We start from the raw sequence: 22,681 nt of genomic DNA on the forward strand, positions 1-22,681 counted from the left end.
TGGCTCTCCCCAGAACCTTCATAGAAGCATGTGTTCTACCAATATGGACAGATGCCAAATATGCACACAGCTGTGTCTCACTGCAGTCAATGAGGATGCTGTTGTACCATCTGTTTTGAAAGACTAGGTCTCTGTTGAGGAAAAATACATCATAAGATTCCCACCCTTGTGAATAATTTAAGATCTCTGTCCAATCTGCCATTTTAAGCAAGGTGCTTGGATGAGTTGTGGCACCTCAACTCCAGGCTTTCTAAGATGATACTGATTACCTGGATCCTTTCCAGTGTTTGCTTCAGGCCCAGTTTCAGGAATGAAACAGCTTTGGTCACCTTGGTGGTCAGTCTTCATCAGGAGGAAAGTGTCTCTGTTGGCTCTGCTAGGGTGCAACAGCTTTTTATCACAATGTCTATTTGGGACATTCAGTACTTACTTGAAATGACAGGAGAGAACTGTAAAGTCTTCGTGGCTCACAAGGAGACCCTTCTCAGAGCCTGATGTCCAGGAAAAAAGATTCTAAGGACTCCAAAAATGGCACACAGGAGCTCTCACTGCTGCCATGCTACCTGCCAGGGACTGGGCAGAAGAGGAATGGTAGAGACCACCTCCCCATCCTGACACTTCCAGGGAGGAGGAAAAGGAAGACATCATTGATTTACAACAGGGGTTTGAGGGATGTAGCAGTTCAGAGGCAGATGAGGGGAAAAGCTGGGAAATCATGGGAGAGCCGGGACAACACCCATCTGAAACGTTAGAAGGCATTCTAGACCCTCCATCTCCCAGAACCCAGCGAGCCTTAAAAGTAGGAGATCAAAGAGCTCAAAGACAGAGGACATGTAACAGCACCTGTAGAGAAGATGATGAGAATGACTAATGAGGAAATGGGAGAGATGGGTGGGGGTGGAGATTCACTTGGGACAACACCATTATCCAAGAAGTTGGATTCTATAGCCTCTCTCTGTAAAGACTGGAATAAAAAAGGATGGTAAGAAACTGTTCCTTGTCTTTATACTTTTCTGGGCAACCAGCCGGGAGCTGCCGGCACTATCCTGACACTACCCTGCTCAACAGCTGTTGGGTGGAAAGCTGTATTTACTATGGTGGGCTCCCCAATTATGTGCATTTCACTTACGCACACTAGGACCTGGAACGTGATCCCCAAGCAAGTAGGGAATCGCTGCTTCAAGGATCTTTGGAAAGGGCCATCGCTCAGTGGCAGAGTACATGATTTGCACACACAAAGTTCCCCGGTTCAATCCTGGGTGTTCCCAGGGAGGGCTGGGAATAACTTTTGCTTGATACCCTGGAAAGCTGCTGCCAGTGACCTCAATGGGTCAATGGTCTGACTTGGTGTATGGCAGACTTCTGTTTTCAAACATAAGGAACAAAGCAGATGAGCCACTGGAAAAACATTAGCCTTTTCTTTTACAAAAAAAAAAGACAGACACACAGACAGACAGACAAAATACTTGCAAGAGATTTGATTTTGTTTGGCGTAACAGCCCTTTAGGGATGAGCTGTATGATCCTTTGCTAAAGGCTATTTTCTTGCTCTAAATATCCCCTCCCCGAAATTAGCACATGGAGGAACAAAGGCGATGCAGGAACGTTATTGGTACCTACATTTTTGTCCAGCAGGCTAACAGCATCTTGCAAGTAGATGTACATATATGTGATTGATATTGAGGAAAGTGACAAGAGGAAGACAGGGATAAAGACACACACACCAAGACCGCTGCACAGATTGGTAGTTCCCAATGGATTTGGGGTGGGGTTGTTTTTTAAGGCAATTTTATTTGTACATTGATTCCTGAGCAAAAACTGCTTGGGAAAGCAGTCATGCTGCAGTTCACCAAAGCAAACTTGAAAAGGGCCTGCATATATAAAAGCACAAATAGCCTTCTGTTGAAAAAGAAACAGTTTGAGAACTGTCAAGCAGTCTTTATTTTTTCTTTTTTTCTTTTGCTTCTTGGAAAAGAGTTTAGCACCTGTCTCTCCAGTGCTGTTGCTCCATTCAAAACTGAAGTCCCTTGCAGCTGCTTCAATGTGGGGCTTATTTTGTTTTGTTTTTTAAAAGGTAATATGACCCTCGATCTCCTGCATCACATCTGTTTTGGCCCTAACAAGGGAATGATAGGAGGGAGAGGAGGCAGCGGTGGAGAAAGCCGCTCAGGCGCCCAGAGGCGGGGAGATCATCTCATAGGGGCAGGGCGCACCACAGGGCGTCCAGAGTCTGCCTGCCTCTTCCCACTCAGCCGCCCTACAGCTGGGGGGAGGCAGCGGGCGGACCATTTGGGCAGCGTGGAGCCTATGTGCGCCCAAGCCACTGCATCTGTCCCAGGAGAGACGCATGGCTCGGGCGCGCTGCAGGCCCTGCAGTGAGTGCCGCCTGGCATTTTGTCAGGATACTGACAAGCTGGAACGTGTCCAGAAGAGGGCAACCAAAATGGTCAAAGGCCTGGAAACAATGCCTTATGAGGAACGGCTTAGGGAGCTGGGTATGTTTAGCCTGGAGAAGAGAAGGTTAAGGGGTGATATGATAGCCATGTTCAAATATATAAAAGGATGTCATATAGAGGAGGGTGAAAGGTTGTTTTCTGCTGCTCCAGAGAAGCGGACACGGAGCAATGGATTCAAACTACAAGAAAGAAGATTCCACCTAAACTTTAGGAAGAACTTCCTGACAGTAAGAGCTGTTCGGCAGTGTAATTTGCTGCCAAGAAGTGTGGTGGAGACTCCTTCTTTGGAGGTCTTTAAGCAGAGGCTTGACAGCCATATGTCAAGAATGCTTTGATGGTGTTTCCTGCTTGGCAGGGGGTTGGACTGGATGGCCCTTGTGGTCTCTTCCAACTCTATGATTCTATGATTTTGTCACCCCCCTCAGTGATGACACCTGGGATGACCCAGGGCAGCCTGCACCCACTGCATCCCCCTTCCTCCGCCCCAAGATGAGGTGCAGGCAATGTTAACCCACAACAGAGAGAGGAGGAGCAGAAGAGGCAAAGTGGGGTATCAAACAAGAGATGGATGTGAGAAAATATCATTTTGGATTATATTAATTGGCTCAGCTCCAGTCAGGTGTCTGGCCTGCCTTTTAAAAAAAAATATCCTGGTGAATGACTTATGCTTAGGGGCGGAGGAAGGGGGATGCGGTGGGTGTGGTCCTCCCCAGGTGTCACCACTGTGGGGGGTGACAAAATGCCAGGCAGCACTCACCACAGGTCCAGGAGTGCACCCGAGCCATAAGTCTCTCCTGGGAGAGACAGGGTGGCTTGGGCATGCTGCAGGCTCCATGCTGCCCAAATGGTTGCCCGCTGCCTCTCCCCCAGCTGTAGAGGGGGCTGAGTGGGAGGAGGCAGGCAAACTCCAGAGGCCCCATGGTGCACCCTTCCCCTATGGGCGGCTCGCCCCACTCCTGGGTGCGCTGCCCCAGGCGCCCGAGCGTCTTCCTCCACCACTGCTTATGCTGGCAGGGGAGTACAGTCCTATAAGTCAGCAGTGACTTATAGGCCTGATTAGGCCCATTAAGGGTTCTAATTTGTCCCATTTTCCCCACACCAGGTGACCTGTCGTACACTTGATGTCGCAAACAGGGAATAGTAAATAAATAAATAACCACAGGTTTAGGGCAGGTAAAGACTTGGCTCCCTGCTAAAAGATCAGATGCTGTCTGATCAGTTGGTGGTGCCTTCGTCTGTACAGTTTGATTTCAGACCCGTAGACAAAGGAAAACATTATGGTGACATCAAGTGCTTAGTCCCACCCACTGGTCAAAATGGCCCATGGGGGCAGGGTCGGGGAGAGGTCATGATCAAACTTGCAGGCTGGGACCAATTCCTCACCCCTGAACTACCTTGAAGCACAAGGCCTTGAAGCACGACATCACTGTAGTCATTGTTGCTCTGGTTACATCCAGAGTAAACTGTGATGCAGTCTCTGTTGATGTTTAGTCGTTTAGTCGTGTCCGACTCTTTGTGACCCCATGGACCAGAGCACGCCAGGCACTCCTGTCTTCCACTGCCTCCCGCAGTTTGGTCAAACTCATGTTCGTAGCTTCGAGAACACTGTCCAACCATCTTGTCCTCTGTCGTCCCCTTCTCCTAGTGCCCTCAATCTTTCCCAACATCAGGGTCTTTTCCAAGGATTCTTCTCTTCTCATAAGGTGGCCAAAGTATTGGAGCCTCAGCTTCACGATCTGTCCTTCTAGTGAGCACTCAGGGCTGATTTCCTTAAGAATGGATAGGTTTGATCTTCTTGCAGTCCATGGGACTCTCAAGAGTCTACAGTCTCTACAGAGTCTCTACAGAGCTGCTTATGCAGTTTGGAAACTTCCACTGGTGCTGAATGCCACTACCTGTCTCTGCTTGTAGATGCTCCATTGTTGACCATTAAAAAAAGATGTTTCTTTAAATCGTCTGTTCATTGAATATTTTTGTAGCTCTAAAAGGGGGTGGAGGGCAAATTTGGAAATTTAAGGAACTGTTGTGGGCACCACAGTATACCCAGTTGACCAAAGGAGCACTGGTGCTACTCAGAGCCTCACCCTGCAACCAACAGGGTGGGCAGCAATGGGTGTGTGTCTAAAGGTGCTGTTAAGGACCCCAGATCAACACCAAGGATAGGCAACCCTCTTCTGTTGATGCCCACATTCCTTTCTAGGGGCACCTCTGCTGATGGTGGGTGAATCCAGAGAGAGAAAGTTGTTCTGGATTAAAGGCTACCCTCCTTCAATTTCCCCAGCGCTATCTGCAGCGAAGTCACCTCCACCAGCTTTGATGCCTGGCTGGTTTCACGGTTGTATTGATGAGCCGCCTGGAGGGGGCATTTTTGCCCTGGAAAGGCGGTGTAGAGAGTCCTGTAAACAAACAAACGACGTCGAGGAGGGCCTGATCTACATTTGCTGTGATGATGGTCAAAACTTGATTTCCTTCACGACCGTGTGTATCCGATTCTGTTGCTGCTGTGTTTTGCTGCGCTTGGCGAGGAGGTCGCGGCGTGCCTCGAGCTGATCAGGTAAGGGAAAGTTATCTGCAGTTCAAATATAACTTCGCGACAACCTGCCATCTGCTCGGCCAGCCGCCCTCGGCTCCCCCAAACCCCACCAGGACAGGCGCACAGTAATCCGACTCCCCAGAGCGCGCCGGGCGGCTTCCCTCCGCCTCCCTTGTCGCTCGCTCTCGCTCTCCGGCAACTCCGGCGCGTCTCTGCCAGGCGCACAAACCCGGGAAGGAATGAGCGATAGGAGCGCATCCGGAGGCTGCTGGGGGTGAGTCGTCGGGGCGCTGCAGCAAGGCGCGGTGGGGGTGGGGGGGCGCCCCCAAGGGCTGCTTCACGCCAAATGGCAGGGGAGAAAAGGCGAGTGAAGCGAGTGTAGGATTAAGTGTGGGGGGGGTGCAGGCGGAGAAGGCGAAAGAAGGGGGCGCGGAGGTGGCAGAGAGACACACGCAGAGAGAGAAACGCGAAAAGTTTGGCTACTGTGCACCGCTCCAGACCTTGGAGTCCAATTCGAAAGGGGGGAAAACACACACACACACACACACACACACACACACACACACACACAACTTTTAATAGCGATGCCTTGGAGTTAGACCACGGTTGGACGTGGGCTGCAGCTGAGATGCATGAAGACAGCAGCTACACACACATACGCGCACAAAAGGTGGTTGGTTTGGGGAGAGCTAGTAAGAGGGAGAAAAGAAACAAGCCCCGCTTTGTTCTGGCGCTCCAAAAGAGCGAAGCAGGCCGTTTGGGGCTTTCCGTTTGCCAAAAGAGAAGAGAGAGGCGAGCTTGAGATTTTCCTGTAACTTTTCGGGGTGGGGGTCGGCAAATGAATTACGAGGAAGGGATGCGATCCGCAGCAGCAACAAAGAGGCTTTGGCCAGGGCTCCGCGAGTGGCAGAAAGCGTGAAGGGGCTGGGAGAGTTGCGGCTGCTGCTGCACTGCTGCTGCTTCGCGAGGAGGACGTCCAGCAGGCTGCCCGGTCGCCCCCTTGCCACTCGGAGGCCAGTGCCTGCCTGGGAGGCGGGGCGAAGCAGAGGCAGTCGTGGGAGTCCTGCCAGCTGCTGCGCCGGCCCATTCGGCAGCCTCTCCGTCGTTTCTCTCCTCCTCCCCTGCAATCCCACAGAGCCGCACATGTCTCCCATCGCTGGCCTCCTGTGCCCGGATCGGCACCCTCCGCTCGCTATTGTGAGTTTGGATTCTGGGTCGCTTCTCCCACCTTCTTTGTAGGCTACCTTGGGATGAGCTCTGGGTTGATCAATATCTGCGATGGTGTTTCGTTTGCTAGTTTGTTTGGTGCTTTTTTGCTTTGTTTTGACAGCATATATATTCCCTCTAGGCCAGCGAAGTTTCGTGAGAAAGCCCCACTTGCAAGTCTCCCCTGTTTGCACTATATACAGTACTATACAAGGTTTGCTGCGTGCGCGTACGCTCGCGCGCGCTTGGACCCATGGCTGTCTAAGCCTGAAACGTTAAACCTAGGCGATCGGCGTCCCCGGAAAGGTCAAGGGCAGTCCCCGTCTTTTTCACCTATTTGGAAAGAATCCTAAAAATATACCGTTGCCAGCAGTTTGTGCTTATTCCGCGAGGTGGCGGCTGGGTCAGGGCAGGGAGGGCGGCCAAGGGACCCGCGACTGCAACTCTCAGGTTTGCGTTCCAGAGGACTCCAGGCGCGGGACCCGAAGGTAAAAAGTTGCGTCTTCCAAATTCTTCTCCCACCTCCAATTTCAGGCCCCTTTGGACGCCAGCACGGGCTTGACCCTCGGCATTTGCTGAGGTTTCGAAACCCTGAACGTTTTGCACAAGTAAGGGGCGGGGAGGATTCCATTCTCGTGCTTGCAAAGATAATATTTGGCTTGTTCTCTTTCGTCCCTCCCCCTCCTACTGGGTTGCTAAGTGGCTCTCGGGGGGGGGGGGGGAGATGCAGGCGCACACACACGCACTCCAGACTGCTGTGCTCTCAGAACTTGCAGCCAGGCACAGTCGCTGCCAGGAATGTCTCTCTCTCTGCTCATAGTTAGAATTCTCCTCTTCGAGGAAGGATGAACCTGCAGAGGGTGCCATGTCTGTAAGATTGCAACTGGCAACCTGGAGTGGATCTTGCCTCCACAATGGGAATGGTTTGGAACAGAGGGCCATTAAGGTAGGGAAAGGGAAGGCCTTTCTTAGCCCTCTTCCTTCTGGCTAAACTTTAGGAAAAACCTTCTGGTGGAAATAGCTATTGGACTGTGGAACTGACTTCCTCCGAAGGTGGTGGACTCTCATTCATTGGAGGTTTTGAAGAGGTTGGGTGGCTGTGATTTCTGCATTGCAGCGATTGAACTAGATGACCCTTAGTTTCCTTCCAACCCTTCTATGGTTCCGTGACTCTTAGTGCCACACTGTTGGATGCAGGTGTTAGAAACTCAGGTTCAGATCCCAGCTCAGTTGTAAATCTTTGGAGATGATGGAGAATTTGTCAATTTAATTAGTTGAAAGATTAACTTTTTGTGGGATCTGCTTCCATTTACTGTCCAGATCAAAAGTTAGTTTATTGTACTGGCCAACTTGTACAGTTAATTTGGCAGGTATCTGAAGTTGTCGTGTCATAGCTGGCATGTGATAGATAGTGTAGCAGTAATTATATAACAAATATGATGTATGCTGTTTATGAGAAGGTATAAAAGCTGTATAAAACCTGTGGTCATTACAGTACCTATCACTTATGAGACTGTCCTTTACTGCAGTAAAGTCAATAAAGAAGGGTATCATCTTGTTTAAATATAGGTTGTGTTTTTATTCAATAAATTCCCTACCTGAGGATGAACAGTAATGCCCATGAGTAAATGTTACAGCAAGATAGAATCCCATACAAGTTTTGCAAAAGTATCTGTGGAGTTCATTGGTTTCCAGTATTTTGAGTATATGATGGCAGTATTAGGATTGCCAACTGTTTAAAAGGCAAAGGGCTCATTTAAAAGTTGTCCAGCACATAGAAATTTATGAGGTGAATCACTTCATCTTTGTACCAGGAAAAGTTTCACCTGCTTAACTTCTGCCTTTCAGGAAGCTCTTAATGACATGAAGAATCCTACAAAAGAGAAAGTGATCAACCTTATAAGGTGTTTCCAACTGGTTTTTACATCATGCATCCCACTATATTCTTTTAGTTGGAACTGAGGGCTTTTAGGAAGTTTTGATATTTGGTTCCAAATCAGCGAAAAGTTGCTTTTATAAAATCAAAGCTGAGTCAGTGGAATTCCAACAAAGTGTATAAAGTGTATAATTCAGGAAAAGATGGTATATCAATCTTTGGAATTAATAATCTTTATTTTGTGAAAGCATAATGTAAAATCCAGCGGTGGATAGCTTCTATTTTGGTAATGTATGGTCTCTCATAGAACCATGCCAGCAGCTGGGAAGAGAAACTCAAGTATGTAATGAGGACATGATTTTCTTACTTTGGCAGCAGATCATTGGCAGGGTTGAGTCTAGTAGGTCAGGCAGGGGAGGATGAAGGCAGGCAGTGAGAGAAGCCAGGAAGAGCAGAGGCATGGAGGTTTAGGCTGAGGAAGCAGAAGAGCCTGTACAGCAGTAATCCTAGTTGCTGCACCATCATACCCTAACTGCAAGTGGAAGTCCATAGGGCACAAAAGACATATGTAAAGGGAAAGTGACCCCTGACCATTAAATCCAGTTGTGACTGACTCTGGGGTTGCGGCGCTCATCTCGTGTTATTGGCCAAGGGAGCCGGCGTACAGCTTCCAGGTCATGTGGCCAGCATGACAAAGCCACTTCTGGCAAACCAGAGCAGCACACGGAAACACCGTTTACCTTCCCGCTGTAGCTGTACCTATTTATCTACTTGCACTTTGACGTGCTTTCAAACTGCTAGGTTGGCAGGAACTGGGACCCAGCAACGGGAGCTCACCCCATCGCGGGGATTCAAACCACCGCCCTTCTGATCGGCAAGCCCTGGGCTCTGTGGTTTAACCCACAGCGCCACCCGCGTCACAAAAGACATATGTAGGTGGCTTAATTAACTACGGCAGTGTTTTTCAACCTTTTTGGAGCAAAGGCACACTTGTTTCATGAAAAAAATCATGAGGCACACCACCATTAGAAAATGTTAAAAAATTTAACTCTGTGCCTATATTGACTATATATAAAGTAATTTTTCAATTTTTCCCACGGCACACCAGGCAACATCTCACGGCACACTAGTGTGCCGCAGAACAGTGGTTGAAAAACACTGAACTACGGAGCATCAAGCTGGAGTTTCAGGACCTTGGATAGCTCAAATCAGACAACTCATTTTACCAAGGTCTGGTGCTCAAATGAGACCTGTATCAGCCTTGGGACACCATATCCCAGGGGTATGCAATAAATCCGGCCCACGGACAGTCTGGGAGTCAGCGTGTTTTTACATGAGTAGAATGTGTCCTTTTGTTTAAAATGCATCTCTGGGTTATTTGTGGGGCATAGGAATTCGTTCACCCCCCCCAAAAAAAATATCATCCGGCCCACCACATGGTCTGAAGGGCCGGTGGACCGGCCCACGGCTGAAATAGGTTGCTGACCCCTGCCCTATCCTTTCCATGCTCTGCACCATTCTTGAAGAATAGAGTGCCTTAAAGTGGTAGTTCTCTGGCCTAGAACCCTGTTGCCTATCAGGCATCCCATGTCTTCTGCATTGCCTAGATTGTGGAACAGGGACTGGGAAGTGTGAAGTCCCTGGTGTAAAGGGAATCTGTCTCCAGAGGTGCTGTCTTGCTTTCTATGGGGGTTCCAGTTTAGGGAGCTCTGGGTGACTTGGCACTGGGTTTGGTTCAAGACTTGCACGGCTTACATTGCTGGCCTTCATGATGTAGCTGGGTCCACTTCTGTTTTACAGCACTACCTACTGCTCAGGGTCAGGGCATGCTCAAGCAAAGTATTGGCCTTAAGAATTTACACTATACAGTGTTTGTTTTGTATTGCTTCCCAACTGTTCAGCCCTTCCCAACTGTTCAGCCCTTTGGCAGTAACAACCTTGGTTGGCTCCTTGAGATTGTACAGAGACTGTGAAGCCAAAGGCCCTGGGTTCATGTATTTAACTTGCCTATTTGACCAACTAATATATCTGATGTGTGGTTCAATCAAGAAAGTACAGTAGCTGTGCTGCACACAGACTCAAATAACAACTTTAAGCTGTCTTTGGATGTTACAGGGAAGAGATCAGGGAAGGGGGAATGAAAATGACTTGTTCTTCCAAAGGTATCCATCAAAAGTGGAGATTGTGCATCTTCTCCCAAAGTGATATGAGAGCATAGGTCATATAAATGACTGGTTACCATACAATCTCCTGTTGGGGAGATTAAATTTGGGACAATGGCCAAATTATATAAATGGGGGTGTATATCCCTCCTTCTAAAGAGTCCAGGATTGTGGGGAAAGATGTATTTCCTATACTCTCTCCTTGCCCCCCTCACTCAAAAAAGGAGGGAGAAAGCAGTCTGAGCTGATTCCAGGATTGGGGCTGGGTCACCTTTACTAAATCCCCTTCACTTGAAACCATGGAAAACAACAATTCCCTCATGCCACTTCTAATTTTCTTGGGTGCTCCATGCAGTTTGACAATGCTGTGCTGTTGGAGAAGTTTCAGGTGTTTACTGGAACCTGGACCTCACCACCTTTGAGACACAGTTCTGGAACATGGTGCACACACTACTCCTAAATGAAGTATGTGGGTAGCAAGTAGGATTCATTCATAACATTTTACTCAGTGCTTGATAATTCTGGCATAGCAGAGAGCAGGACCAGATTTGAGAAATCCCAGATCTTCTCCCATGGTCATGGCCTTAGCCATGTACAGTATGTAAATGTGGGAAATAACAGTGAGAAATAGGGGAGGCATGTGGTAAATGGAAGAGGGAAGTGGGCACCCTCCCTTCACCCCACTCTTAGCTAGTTATGAATAAATGTTAGCCCCACCTAGTCTGGGACCTTGTGGGAAAGGATGGGTCAGAAATCTAGTAAATAGATAGTGTCACTATCACTATTCTTCTGCAGATGGTTATGATTATTTAGAGCCAGCCTTGAAGTTACTGAGTCAGCTCCTGATGTTGCTTTGTTTTCCTTTTTCAGTAAGTGCAGACGTCTGTGTAAGTGTGAAGCCATCATGGTGGCATTTAAAGGCATCTGGACTCAGCCTTTCTGGAAAGCTGTTTCTGCAGAATTTTTGGCCATGCTAATTTTCGTCCTCCTCAGCCTTGGCTCTACAATCAACTGGGGTGGAACCGAAAAACCTCTGCCTGTCGACATGGTCCTCATTTCTCTCTGCTTTGGACTCAGCATTGCAACAATGGTGCAATGCATTGGACACATCAGTGGTGGCCATATTAACCCTGCTGTGACTGTTGCAATGGTCTGCACTCGGAAGATCAGCCTTGCCAAATCAGTCTTCTATATTGCAGCCCAATGCCTGGGTGCCATCGCAGGGGCAGGAATTCTCTACCTTGTCACCCCCCGGAGTGTGGTAGGGGGCTTGGGAGTTACCAAGGTAGGGTAGGGGACTTGGGAGTTACCTATTCCTATGAAACATAATAAAACGGAACCTGAATCAGGAAGATGCATATTTTTGCCCACTGTTGATTTCCCTACAGATTATAGGTGGGTAGATAATATGTATTACCTGTGGTCAAGCATTAGGTATGATGCAACAGTTATGGAACAGCGGACAACTCTATCGAGCATTAGAATGATGTAATGTGGAGTCTAACATATCAGTTATTGTGACTGAGAGAACACGATGCATTAATTAAACTTTAATTAAAGACTACAACTGAATTTTAGTTTATTTTTTGGCTGTAGACGCTTAAAACAGCTATTGCTTCAGCCAGTTTGCAAAGCAAACCATCATTCTTGCCAATATAGTTTCAACTTTGAATTATATTTACAATGGCACAAATGCTTATTCGCATTAAAATGTATCACTTCTGCTTTATCTTGCTTCCGCCAGGCTCTTTATATTAACCTTGGAATATATGGAAACATTCACACTTGGGTATAGATTTGTCAGAAGACCAGCATGGATATAAACTGAAAGACTAATACCATGTAAATGTGCTTTAATGTCCTTATTTATATGAACAAAGGAGAAATATGTGGCCAAGGTTAAACAATCTGCAATAAGATGTTTTGAGAGTGTGCCTTCACATTTGGAATGGCTTCCCATGTGATTCGCACTGCTATCTTTTAATAAAAAGGGTGATCTCTTGATAGTCATCCTGTAGTGGAGACTGAAATGGAACCCATTTCCATGAAAGAGTTTAGCATATGCTTGGCAAACTGTTTTTCAAAAATCTTGATAGGCAGGCTGCCAAGGGCTTCATGAATCCATTCATAAGAACAGATTCCATGTAGCTCTCCATAATTAAGTGAATGCTAAAAATCTATTTCATGAGAGCAGGGTTGGTGGGTAGGCAGCTTGTGTAATCTTTTAGTGAAGAGTAGGTGGTATTTATTCTTTAACTCAAAATAACAGCGCAATTTTATGTAAATGCCTTTTACTTATCCTACTGACAGCCTTTTCTTTACACCCAGCAATTGTTCTCTAATATATATTTTCTTTTTTAAACTTTGAGAAATGATTTAATACCAGGTACATAGCAGCCAGGTGTGAAATGCAATTTTAAGATGAAAACATGGGTGTGTCGAAATCTATGTCATTATTATAGTGACTGATAACGCCATATATTTAAGATGACACACTTCTTTACAATAGACTGTGCCTTAAATTCTAGTTTCATTCTCTACTAATAAAGAATCCCATCAGTTAGCCTCATTGAAGGAAATTAAAATGCACTTGGGCTGCATGCTGCCTATTTTTAATTGAAACTGAAATTAATTGAGTTAGAGCTAATTAATGGATTTATAATAGAACACTAAACTACAGTCCTCCTAAGGAAAAACAAGCCTTTCATTTCTTAAGTATATCATGTGAACATCTAATGGAAAAACCGGCACTCTACCCTTATATGCTCTATATGCATATAGCAGACTGCATCTTGTGCTAGGCAGCTTACAGCAATATAAAAATACAACAGTAAAATTAGTTAAAACAATCTTCTCTCTCCTTTTCCTTTTCTTAAGTTCACTACAGACACATCCGATTTGAAACAGCTTTAATTAGTAGGGAGGAAATTATATTTTTCTGATGTAAGAAAAGTAGTTTACACTTTTTGTGTGCTTCCTGAAACTCCAGCATGTTTCCTTTTTTTCTAGGTACATGACGACCTTTCCGCTGGCCATGGACTAGTGGTGGAGCTGATAATTACGTTCCAGCTGGTCCTTACTATTTTCGCCAGCTGTGATTCTAAGCGAAGTGATGTCACCGGTTCAGTGGCACTGGCAATTGGACTTTCAGTTTCGATCGGACACCTGTTTGCTGTAAGTTGCTGACCTCTTCCATGAGCTGTGCTAGGTAGCTAACAGTAAAGTGCATGTCATTACAAAGCTTTATGAATCTTACTCCAAAACCCACTGTTGGCTCAAGTAAATTTGATGTAAAGCCTGTATATCCCCAAGTACCTTTTGACTAACTTGCTCCAAAGCATTGACTCCCTGCTTTGAAATGATATTATTGTATATGTGAAATAGGAATAATCCTCGTCTGTCTCACAGGAGACACCAGTAAGGTGTGATAGAAATATTCCTGAAGCAAACATATAAAGTCAGCGTACCTAGAGATCTTGTCGAGGTCCTTCCAGATTGGTGCTTTATTGTGGATGCATTCTGTGACATGTTTGTAACATTATAATAGTGCATTCATGGTGGATTTATTCTGCTTTAGTCTGTTCTGCAATGCTTCCCCAATGCTACCATATTATTGCCACCCAGAGGGCCTATAGAGCTACAAAACCAGGACAAAAATAAACCAGAATGTTTTTGGTATAAAAAGTGACAGGATTTCAGCATGAAGGTAAGGAATATGCATGGCTTGGAAGTAAAGCTCAGTGCAATAGCACAGTTGGGTTAGAGCAGGGGTTGTCAACCTGGTCCCTACCACCCACTAGTGGGCGTTTCAGGATTCTAGGTGGGTGGTAGAGAGTTCTACGGCACAAGTTGAATCCTCCTTCCATTGAGCACTGGTGGGCGGTAAGGAAATTTTACCAGTGTGCAGTAGGTATAAAAAGGTTGACTAACCTTGGGTTAGAGCATGGTGCTGATAACCCCAAGGTTGCAGGTTTGATCCCCATATGGGACAGCTGCATATTCCTGCATCACAAGGGGTTGGACTACATGGTCCGAGATAGTCCCTTCCAACTCTACAATGCTATGATTCTATGACCACCCCAAAACTTTTTAAGGAACAAAAAGTATGGAAAACAAGGTCATGTGTGACCATCTCAATAACATCAAGAGCACAAATGACCATGAATGTGCAATAAAAACCCTAGGTTGCTTATAGATTTTTTTTTTGTAACAAATAATCAAGTAGTAAATAATCAAATAACAGTGTGTACATACAGGTTTTGGGTAGGCGTAAGTGTGTGACATCCACACTGTACACATTTGTGCTACATTTTGAAAAGTGTTGTATAAATCTAGGCCCACCGGCACATTTTGTTTTTTGAGTGAGTGCCATGCGTATTCCTCCAGTCACTTCTACCCACCCCAGATTATCCTCTCCCACTATACTGAGAGAAAGAAGGCAAGGATGCACACACATACTTCTCTTTTCCAAGAGATCTGGGTAAAAGTCAGATCCAGGAAAATTAATCTGAGCTTTGAAAACCATATAGAGATGAAGAAGAAAGTTGGAAAGAGTGTCCATATTCCATGAAGTATGAATAGTCCAGAGGGATGCTCACAGTCCTGGAAAGAATCTCCTAGCAGACACAGGTCCTGGTTCCCATTGCTGTCTCTGGCTCATCGCTTCTGGACTAGCATGAATCTTGAGGATAGACTTCAACAACTGGTGGTCCATGGGCTAGAACTGGCCCACTGAGAAATGTTTCCTATCCCCATTAACTGCCAACCAGGTGGGGGAAAGAATGCAGAGAAAGTGGCATTAGTGACTTGGGCAATAGATCACTTTAGAGCAATGTCAGTCATAAGCTGGTTCCATCACAAGATCATTAAAACATGTGGATGTCTGATGGTTGTATAATAATGATTAACAGTCTTCCTTTTAAATATCTTGCAGATTAGCTACACAGGCTCCAGCATGAACCCTGCTAGGTCATTTGGACCTGCAGTTATCATGGGGAAATGGGAAAACCACTGGGTAAGCGAATATACCTGGATAATTCTCATTCACTCATGCATGATTTAGCAATGGCCACCAATCTGCTGGTATAGGATTAGACAAATTTGTGGAGGACAAGGCTCATCAATGGCTTCCTCCACCATCAACAGCAGTATTATTATTATTATCATCATCATGTATTTTATTTATATATATATATATATATATATATATATATATATATATATATATATATAAAAATCAAGTAGTGTATATATATATATATATATATATATATATATATATATATATATACACACTACTTGATTTTAAAAAAACCCAACCACATGTTCCAAGATGAGTCAAAGTGAGACAATAGCTATATTAAGTTTGATTCTGTATTGAAACAGAATCAATGCAATCTATAAGAACTTGTACTTAAACAGAATGCTCCTACAAATGTCAGTTGTCTCATGTAACTAACTGATCTAATTAGATAGATTTCAGAAGGTTCTGCCTGAATGTCATCGCAAAACCTTAGCTGTGTCTTCATGAGTGTATGTTTCTAGGCTTGCTTTGAATTGCTCACCAGATTTCCTTTCTTTGTGTTAGGAAACTGCTGAGATATGCTGGCAACGTAAGTGCCAATTGAAATAAATTAAAAAAATTAAAAAATGTCCAATAGCACCTTAGAGAGCAACTAAGTTTGTTCTGGGTATAAGCTTTCGTGTGCATGCTTATACTCAGGACAAACTTAGTTGGTCTCTAAGGTGCTACTGGACAATTTTTTAATTTCTTTCAACTGCGTCAGACCAACACGGCTGCCTACTTGAATCTAAGTGCCAGTTGTTTGACTTCAGGTTTTTGTATTGTTGTGAGTTTGGGGAGTGGGTAGGCTGTATGCCTGAGTTACTTCTAATTCTTGGATCCAACAAGGATCCGCTTTCTTGAATAGCTAGACAAGTTTCTTGGTAATCACCCACTATGTATGGGTTGTTAAGGCAACAAAGGAAGTGGCTCCATGACAGAGAGTAGATGGATGGGCCTCACTACCTGAACTGTTAATTAGAACGACAAATGCCTGAGTCGAGGCATGTGAGCTAGAAGCTTGAAGCAGGAGGAAGCTGGCTTGGAAGCCTGGGAGACGGAGCCATGCCTGATTTCTGCTGTAATCCAAGGCTGTGATTATTGGGAGAAGAAAGACCCAGTTGGGTGTTAATGCTGTGAACCCCTCCATCATAGGCTAAGGTTGTATATATGTGTAAATAAACTGTATATCATTCCAAGGAAACCAAACCCTGGTAAGTACCTGGAACTGCTGGAATCTCACACCATTCAGTGGTTGGGGTGGCGTGCAACAGTGTGTTGTATTGATTTAGTTTCATCCAAAGCTATTTTATGCTGATTGATTCATGAACAAAGGCATTGCTGATACAAATGACAAACCATCATCCAATCAGAATTCAAGAGAATACTAGCCATTCTTCAGTCAGCCTAATTAAGGTTGTTTGGTATGAGTTTATCATTCTGTGTCTCCTATGCTATGAAGAACACAGCATTCCAGGTATTTATAAAACATCTGTTCATGTGGCTTGACTGTACACATGTGTTCACATACTGTGCCAGCAAAGCCTCTCCTCTTGGGAAGTGCATTGCTGATGTGCAATTTACACATCCAAGCCCTGCTAAACTGGGTAGGTTGTTAAGATTTCCTGCAGCACCAAATAAGGGAAGCACCAACCATGCTAACCTTGGTAACTAGAACTTGGTAACATCCAACTTCATTATGGGACTCTTAACATTTCTTTGAAACGTTACTCCCAGTCCATGCTCAATGTTTGTTTCTTTCCCCCTGTTTTGTACAGATATATTGGGTGGGACCAATTATAGGAGCAGTTCTTGCAGGCGCCCTTTATGAATATGTCTACTGTCCTGATGCTGAATTCAAACAGCGGCTCAAAGAAGCGTTTACTAAAACAAGCCAGCAGTCCAAAGGGAAATACATAGAAGTCGAAGACACCAGGAGCCAGGTGGAGACGGATGATTTGCTTCTGAAGCCTGGAATGGTCCACGTCATTGACCTTGAGAGGGGTGATGATAAGAAGGGTAGAGACCCAACCAATGAGGTGCTATCATCTGTATGACTAGCAAGGAGCACTGAAAGCAGGGAACAGTCTACTAGCAGGCCCACAGATAGCCTTCCACCCATAAAAGAGACAGATTTGTTGTAAATTAGCCACCTGCGACATCATAAAATTGTAGGAAAATGGCAGCAGTGAATTAGCTGTTTAATCAGACCAGACTCCCATTCTGTTGACATGGTAGCAGCTAACTATGTTGAGGGGTCCTCATAGATTATTCCAAATTCATAAATGTCCTTCTGGCAATAGCCATAAGGGAATCCTTTTATTCCCTCTCTGCTTTCTGAGTGAATTTTGAAAGAGGCATTGGTTTTAACGCAAGCAGTTATGAGCAGGAAATAGCAATCTTCGTCAATCAGATTGACAGATGAAACTTATCAAAAGATGCCTATAGACACAGAAAGAAGTGTCTATCAGATTGTTCTTCTGACACTTAATTGGCTGTTGTCAATCCTGATTAGAATTTTAATGACAAAGTCTATGGCAGGTTCAGTGAAAGCAGAGCCAACAAGCAGGATATAACAAATGCTTGCAAAAGCCTTATTTCTTCTAGTCCTCCTGTTATTTTTAATCCTTCCATGCTACATTTGGGAGAAGACATTTAAACAAAACAAAACAAAAAAACAAGAATTGTCATTTGCCATTTTATATCTACTACATATTCATACGTTTTATACTTCCACAAAACAGGTCCTCTCCTTTTGACTCATAATCTTTAAAATGTCTCCCACATTGAGTTGTCCTTCCACAAAAATGTTTTCATGACATACTATTGCCAGAACTATTGAAGACATACAATGAACAAAATAAATCCATATTATACTCCATCTTGTAATGTGCGCATTCCAGCCAAAGTTAAGCCCTATGAATTCCAGATACTTTTACCAGGAGACATTTATACACAGCTTAACTTTCCCAGTGACATCAGTGGGACTTAACAGTGTTTAACTTTGGGTGGATCATGTCAAATTAAAATATGCAGGTATAAAAAAAAAGTAGAAGGCTGTTCTGTTTTCAGTGCACTTATTCAAACAAATAAAATGTTACTGTGCCAATTTTATATAACTGAAATGTTAAAATTGTGTAACTATTTTGCTCACAATGTGATTTTTTTTTTAAAAAAACAACAACGTATAACAAGCAGGCTTTTCATTATTCTTTAAAATACTGCTGGGAAATGCTTTGGTGACTGATGCTTTGCTTTGAATACTCTGTCGCTAAAAAGATTTGTTTTAGAGCTGCGTCAAACACAATGCATTTCCTATATAAAAAGCTCTAGGAAAAATCCAGGCAAACTGCATGTAGATTTCCATGTGTGACAGTTGCAGACATGTCTGTTCCACTATGAGCTCGCCCTCAGTGTACACAGGACAGAAAGCCATTGTCAACAGAGATGTGTGCAATTGTTGCATGATCTCCATCCAGTTATAATATCAATGAAACAGTTAAATAGCAACTGTGAATTTTCAATGCATCAAGAAGCCAGAGCATGGAATAGCTTGCAACTTTGTGTGATGTTGTGCTGCTGAATGGTGAGTTTGCCTTTTATAAACTTAAAATGCTTTTGGTCAAAAAGGAGTAACGTTTACACTTTCTCTGAATGTAGCCAGAACTGAATTTTGCTATAGCTGAGGTTCTTTGTATGGATCTCATCCATTCCTATTAAGGTTTTTGGTGGTGAAATGTGGCGAATGTACAGAACCACCCTGAGAACACCTGGTCTTGTAGAAAAAGGACAGCTATACTAGTGGTGAATATTTCTAAGTACATAGATAATCTTATGCACAAGAAACACGACATAATAAAAGAAATATACACTTCTTCCTCCATAGAAGCAACACCCATCTAACAAAATTGCCCAGTGTGAAGCACTGCACAAAAAAGGAAAGAACTGACAGTATAGCAAAGCCAAAACAAAGAAATCCAACTAGGGCTGTGATCCCAAGCAAACCAGGTTACTTCCTAAGGAGTAAGCCTCATTGGGTTTAGTGGAACTTCTGAGTAAAAAGACATCATATTGTGCAGTAAAGGTCTGCCAAAGGGAGACCATATGAAGAAAGATACTAATGCCCCAATGAGTGCTGATGATGGCTTCCCATGGGCATCTAAACAGTTCGGTGAGAAGAGGATGTTGGACCACATGGGTCATTGGCCTGATCCAGCATACTCTTCTTTTGTTCTTAGAAAATAAGCTACTGTGTCTTTTGTAAGCATTGCAAGCCATTTGATGGTCATAAGGTAGCGTACAATTAAGTTTAAACGTGAATAGATGTGGCAATGAATCATTACCACAATCAAGATGTCCATGTGTTCCCAATGCACATCTAGAGCTGTTCCATTCATCTGTGGTGCAGCACCTCAGTGAACAGAAAGAGATGTCACAGAACTCTCAATGAAAATGTCTAGGGAAGTTCTGTGGGCAACATTAGAGCTCATTACTCAAGAGCAAATTACTGGTTCAAGATCAAGTGTCTTGTGGTTTTGACGTAGAACGTCAAAACAATACCTTTTTAGTCAAATGTAATATAGAATCCTGGAAGTAGATACAGACTTTTCATTTCACTAGTGATGTGAACATCACAAGTGTCCTTTGTTGTGTTTCTCAACGTGTTTTGCACTGGTGTAACAGTTACTCTTTGGTTATACACTGAAGCTTCACTTCATAAATATATGACTCCTAAGCCTTTCCCTCCTAAGTCTTTTTGCTTTAAATTTGTATTTTGGTAATGTTTCATCAATGCATGTTTATAATTTACATTTTGTTAACTCACTGACTGTGATACACTTAGAGGTTATTTCAGTGGCTTCTTAAGATGTCTTACAAACTGATATAACATGTGAATCTTATATTTGAGATAGTGTTGTTGTCATGTTCTTGATAGAAGCACTAGATCAGGCATCCCCAAACTGCAGCCCTCCAGATGTTTTGGCCTACAACTCCCATGATCCCTAGCTAACAGGACCAGTGGTCAGGGATGATGGGAATTGTAGTCCAAAACATCTGGAGGGCCGAAGTTTGGGGGTGCCTGCACTAGATGCAAGGCAAATCATTTAGAGACTGCTACAGCTTCACATACGCTCATCAACAGAAAGACCCAATAGTTTATCCCACTTTGCGTACCATACTGGGCCAGGATGAAGTCATAGAAATTATTCTGAAAAAGATGCCTTATACTCACAGCTGCCTTTCTCCTAGCTTTTCTGCCTTAAAATTAAAAAATCTTCCAAATAATTTGAAATTTGGAGACTGAAAGTACCCTAAGAACTTTGTTGTGTGTGAAGGAAAGAATAAATAAATAAATATGTGTATAGTGTACACACAGTTTCTAGTGTTGTACTGGCAGAAAGGGCAGCATGAACATCACCTTTGTGATGTTCTTGTTTTTATTTTTTGCTGTTCATATACAGCAATTCCCTACAAAGTTAATTGCGGTAATCATTTGCATATGTTTCAGTTGAAATGTTTGGTACAAAAGGCAGCAATTTTACTTGGAATGTTATCTGTTTGGAGGAAGCATGCCAATTTCCTTTGCTAGTTTTGGGAGCATGTGGATTAAACGGGGGAAGCATTGTGAATTCTGCTTCTCACTCGGGCCCCTCCACAACTGAAGAGTCAAAAGAATCTTCATCGTGAATGTGGAAAGCTGTAATAAATAAAATGAGATGTCACAAAATATTTCATTCTTAAATCTCAGGTGCATATACAGAATCCAATTTATAAATGCCTATTAAGAGCTGCATGAAGGATAATCTATCACTTGTAGGACCAATGATAAGGGCAAAACTAGTAAACATACTAAACATATGGCTATTAAAAAATATTACAAGTTCATTCAACCTTATCAGAACTGATGTGATAATAGTATTATAAATCAAAGTGTGTAACATTTGGAATAATCTACTTAAGATGTCCTGCTATCAACAATAGAGTTTTATATCTTGCTCCTCTTCTCCTGTATTCTTTATGGTTATTCCTTGTAAATAAACGATTGTCTGTTTTGATTCATCCCTGCATTTTCTTCTTGAAATGCATTTAAAATGTTATAAAGACATCAGATATGAACACTGACAATTAGGTGTCATGATGAATAAATGTCATTTTGCATTTAGTTGCAGGTTGTGGGTTGGAATAATATTCCAAAGGTGTTCATGATGGAAACTTTAGGCTCTTTAAGGCAGGGATGGGTGAACCGCAGGCCTGGGGATTGAGTGTTGCCTTCGGAGCCTCTCTAGCCCTCAAAACACTTTGCTCGCAGTTTCACACTCTGAGTGTGCCTGGCTGGAATGTGCCCTTGGACTCTCATAATGCCCCTTGCTTGTCTTTGAGGATACATAAGGTTGTGTGGGTATGTGTAGAAACTAGCCTGCCATACAAAGGTAAAATTTACATTTCCCAATGAGTGAAGTCAGAGCTCTGATTGCCAAGTGAGTTGTTTGGACACTAGGGGAGAACTTAGCTCTCACCTGTGGCTCCTAGAAGCTAGCAGCATATGACAGCAGCCACACCCCGGGAAATAGCTTTGACTGGCTGACTAAACCAGATAAAAAAATTCCTTCAGTAGCACCTTAAAGACCAACTAAGTTTATATTTTGGTATGAGCTTTCGTGTGCATGCACACTTCTTCAGATACACTAGAAACAGAAGTGTCAGACCCTATATATATACGGAGGGTGGTGGGGGTGGGTGGGAATGGGTGATGGGCTGATGGGAGTGCTAAACCTGTAGATGGCTGTTAATGGCTGCTGATGGCTGCAATTAGTCCTGGGCTGAGGTGCTAAAGAAAGCTTGATCATGCATAATGAGATAAGAATCCGATGTCTCTTTGAGTGCGCAATTTCTTCCATGTCATCTCGGGGATCATCTCAAGTCTGCTTTCGATACTATCCTTCCTATTGCAGTTGTCCACAAGGAAGGTTATCCACTCCCCAAATATTTATTTGCCTTTTCATTGTGCCTTCTCAAACTCTACAGTGGTCTTCATTCTGTTGCACAGCTAAGCTCAGTTAATACCCCAGAGAAATCAGTGGGATTTGTAGGCGCTTAATTCTACTGTGTTACAACCTGCATCTCTTGGGGGAACATGAATTTATCGAATGTTTAAATATTGTACCATTGTTGTACATATAAGGCATGTGCCCCCTTTTTCTCTTTATGCTTCAGTGAAGTCCAGCTATTCTATGTATGTTATGTGAATTGCTATTTGTCAAAAGGGTCACTTTTGTTAATCTGTGGAGGTGAGGCTTACTCAAGGTTCATTTGGTTTTCTCAAAAATCCTTTGTTAATTCAGATCATAAGTCCACTCTGCTCTATCCAGGATTTGCATCATTTCCA

The 22,681-nt window shown here is 43.8% G+C and overlaps 1 protein-coding gene across 1 annotated transcript; it reads left to right on the forward strand.

Moving 5' to 3' along the window:
- Window positions 1-5,219: 5,219 nt before the first annotated feature.
- AQP4 (aquaporin 4) lies at window positions 5,220-21,365 on the forward strand. The gene is made up of 5 exons (XM_035125921.2): window positions 5,220-5,262; window positions 11,103-11,517; window positions 13,242-13,406; window positions 15,166-15,246; window positions 17,073-21,365. The coding sequence occupies exons 1-5, from the start codon at window positions 5,228-5,230 to the stop codon at window positions 17,349-17,351; spliced, it is 975 nt and encodes a 324-aa protein (XP_034981812.2). The 5' UTR covers window positions 5,220-5,227; the 3' UTR covers window positions 17,352-21,365.
- Window positions 21,366-22,681: the final 1,316 nt, after the last annotated feature.

This window comes from Zootoca vivipara, chromosome 8 (genome assembly GCF_963506605.1).
Source record: "Zootoca vivipara chromosome 8, rZooViv1.1, whole genome shotgun sequence".
NCBI classification, from domain to species: domain Eukaryota; kingdom Metazoa; phylum Chordata; class Lepidosauria; order Squamata; family Lacertidae; genus Zootoca; species Zootoca vivipara.

What these genes read in the sequence shown, in the direction of transcription:
- AQP4 (XM_035125921.2), top strand. Translation starts at nt 5,228, where the DNA reads ATGAGCGATAGGAGCGCATCCGGAGGCTGCTGGGG. An exon ending in CGATCGGACACCTGTTTGCT is followed by an intron (nt 13,407 to 15,165) that starts GTAAGTTGCTGA and finishes AATATCTTGCAG; the next exon opens with ATTAGCTACACAGGCTCCAG. An exon ending in GGAAATGGGAAAACCACTGG is followed by an intron (nt 15,247 to 17,072) that starts GTAAGCGAATAT and finishes TGTTTTGTACAG; the next exon opens with ATATATTGGGTGGGACCAAT.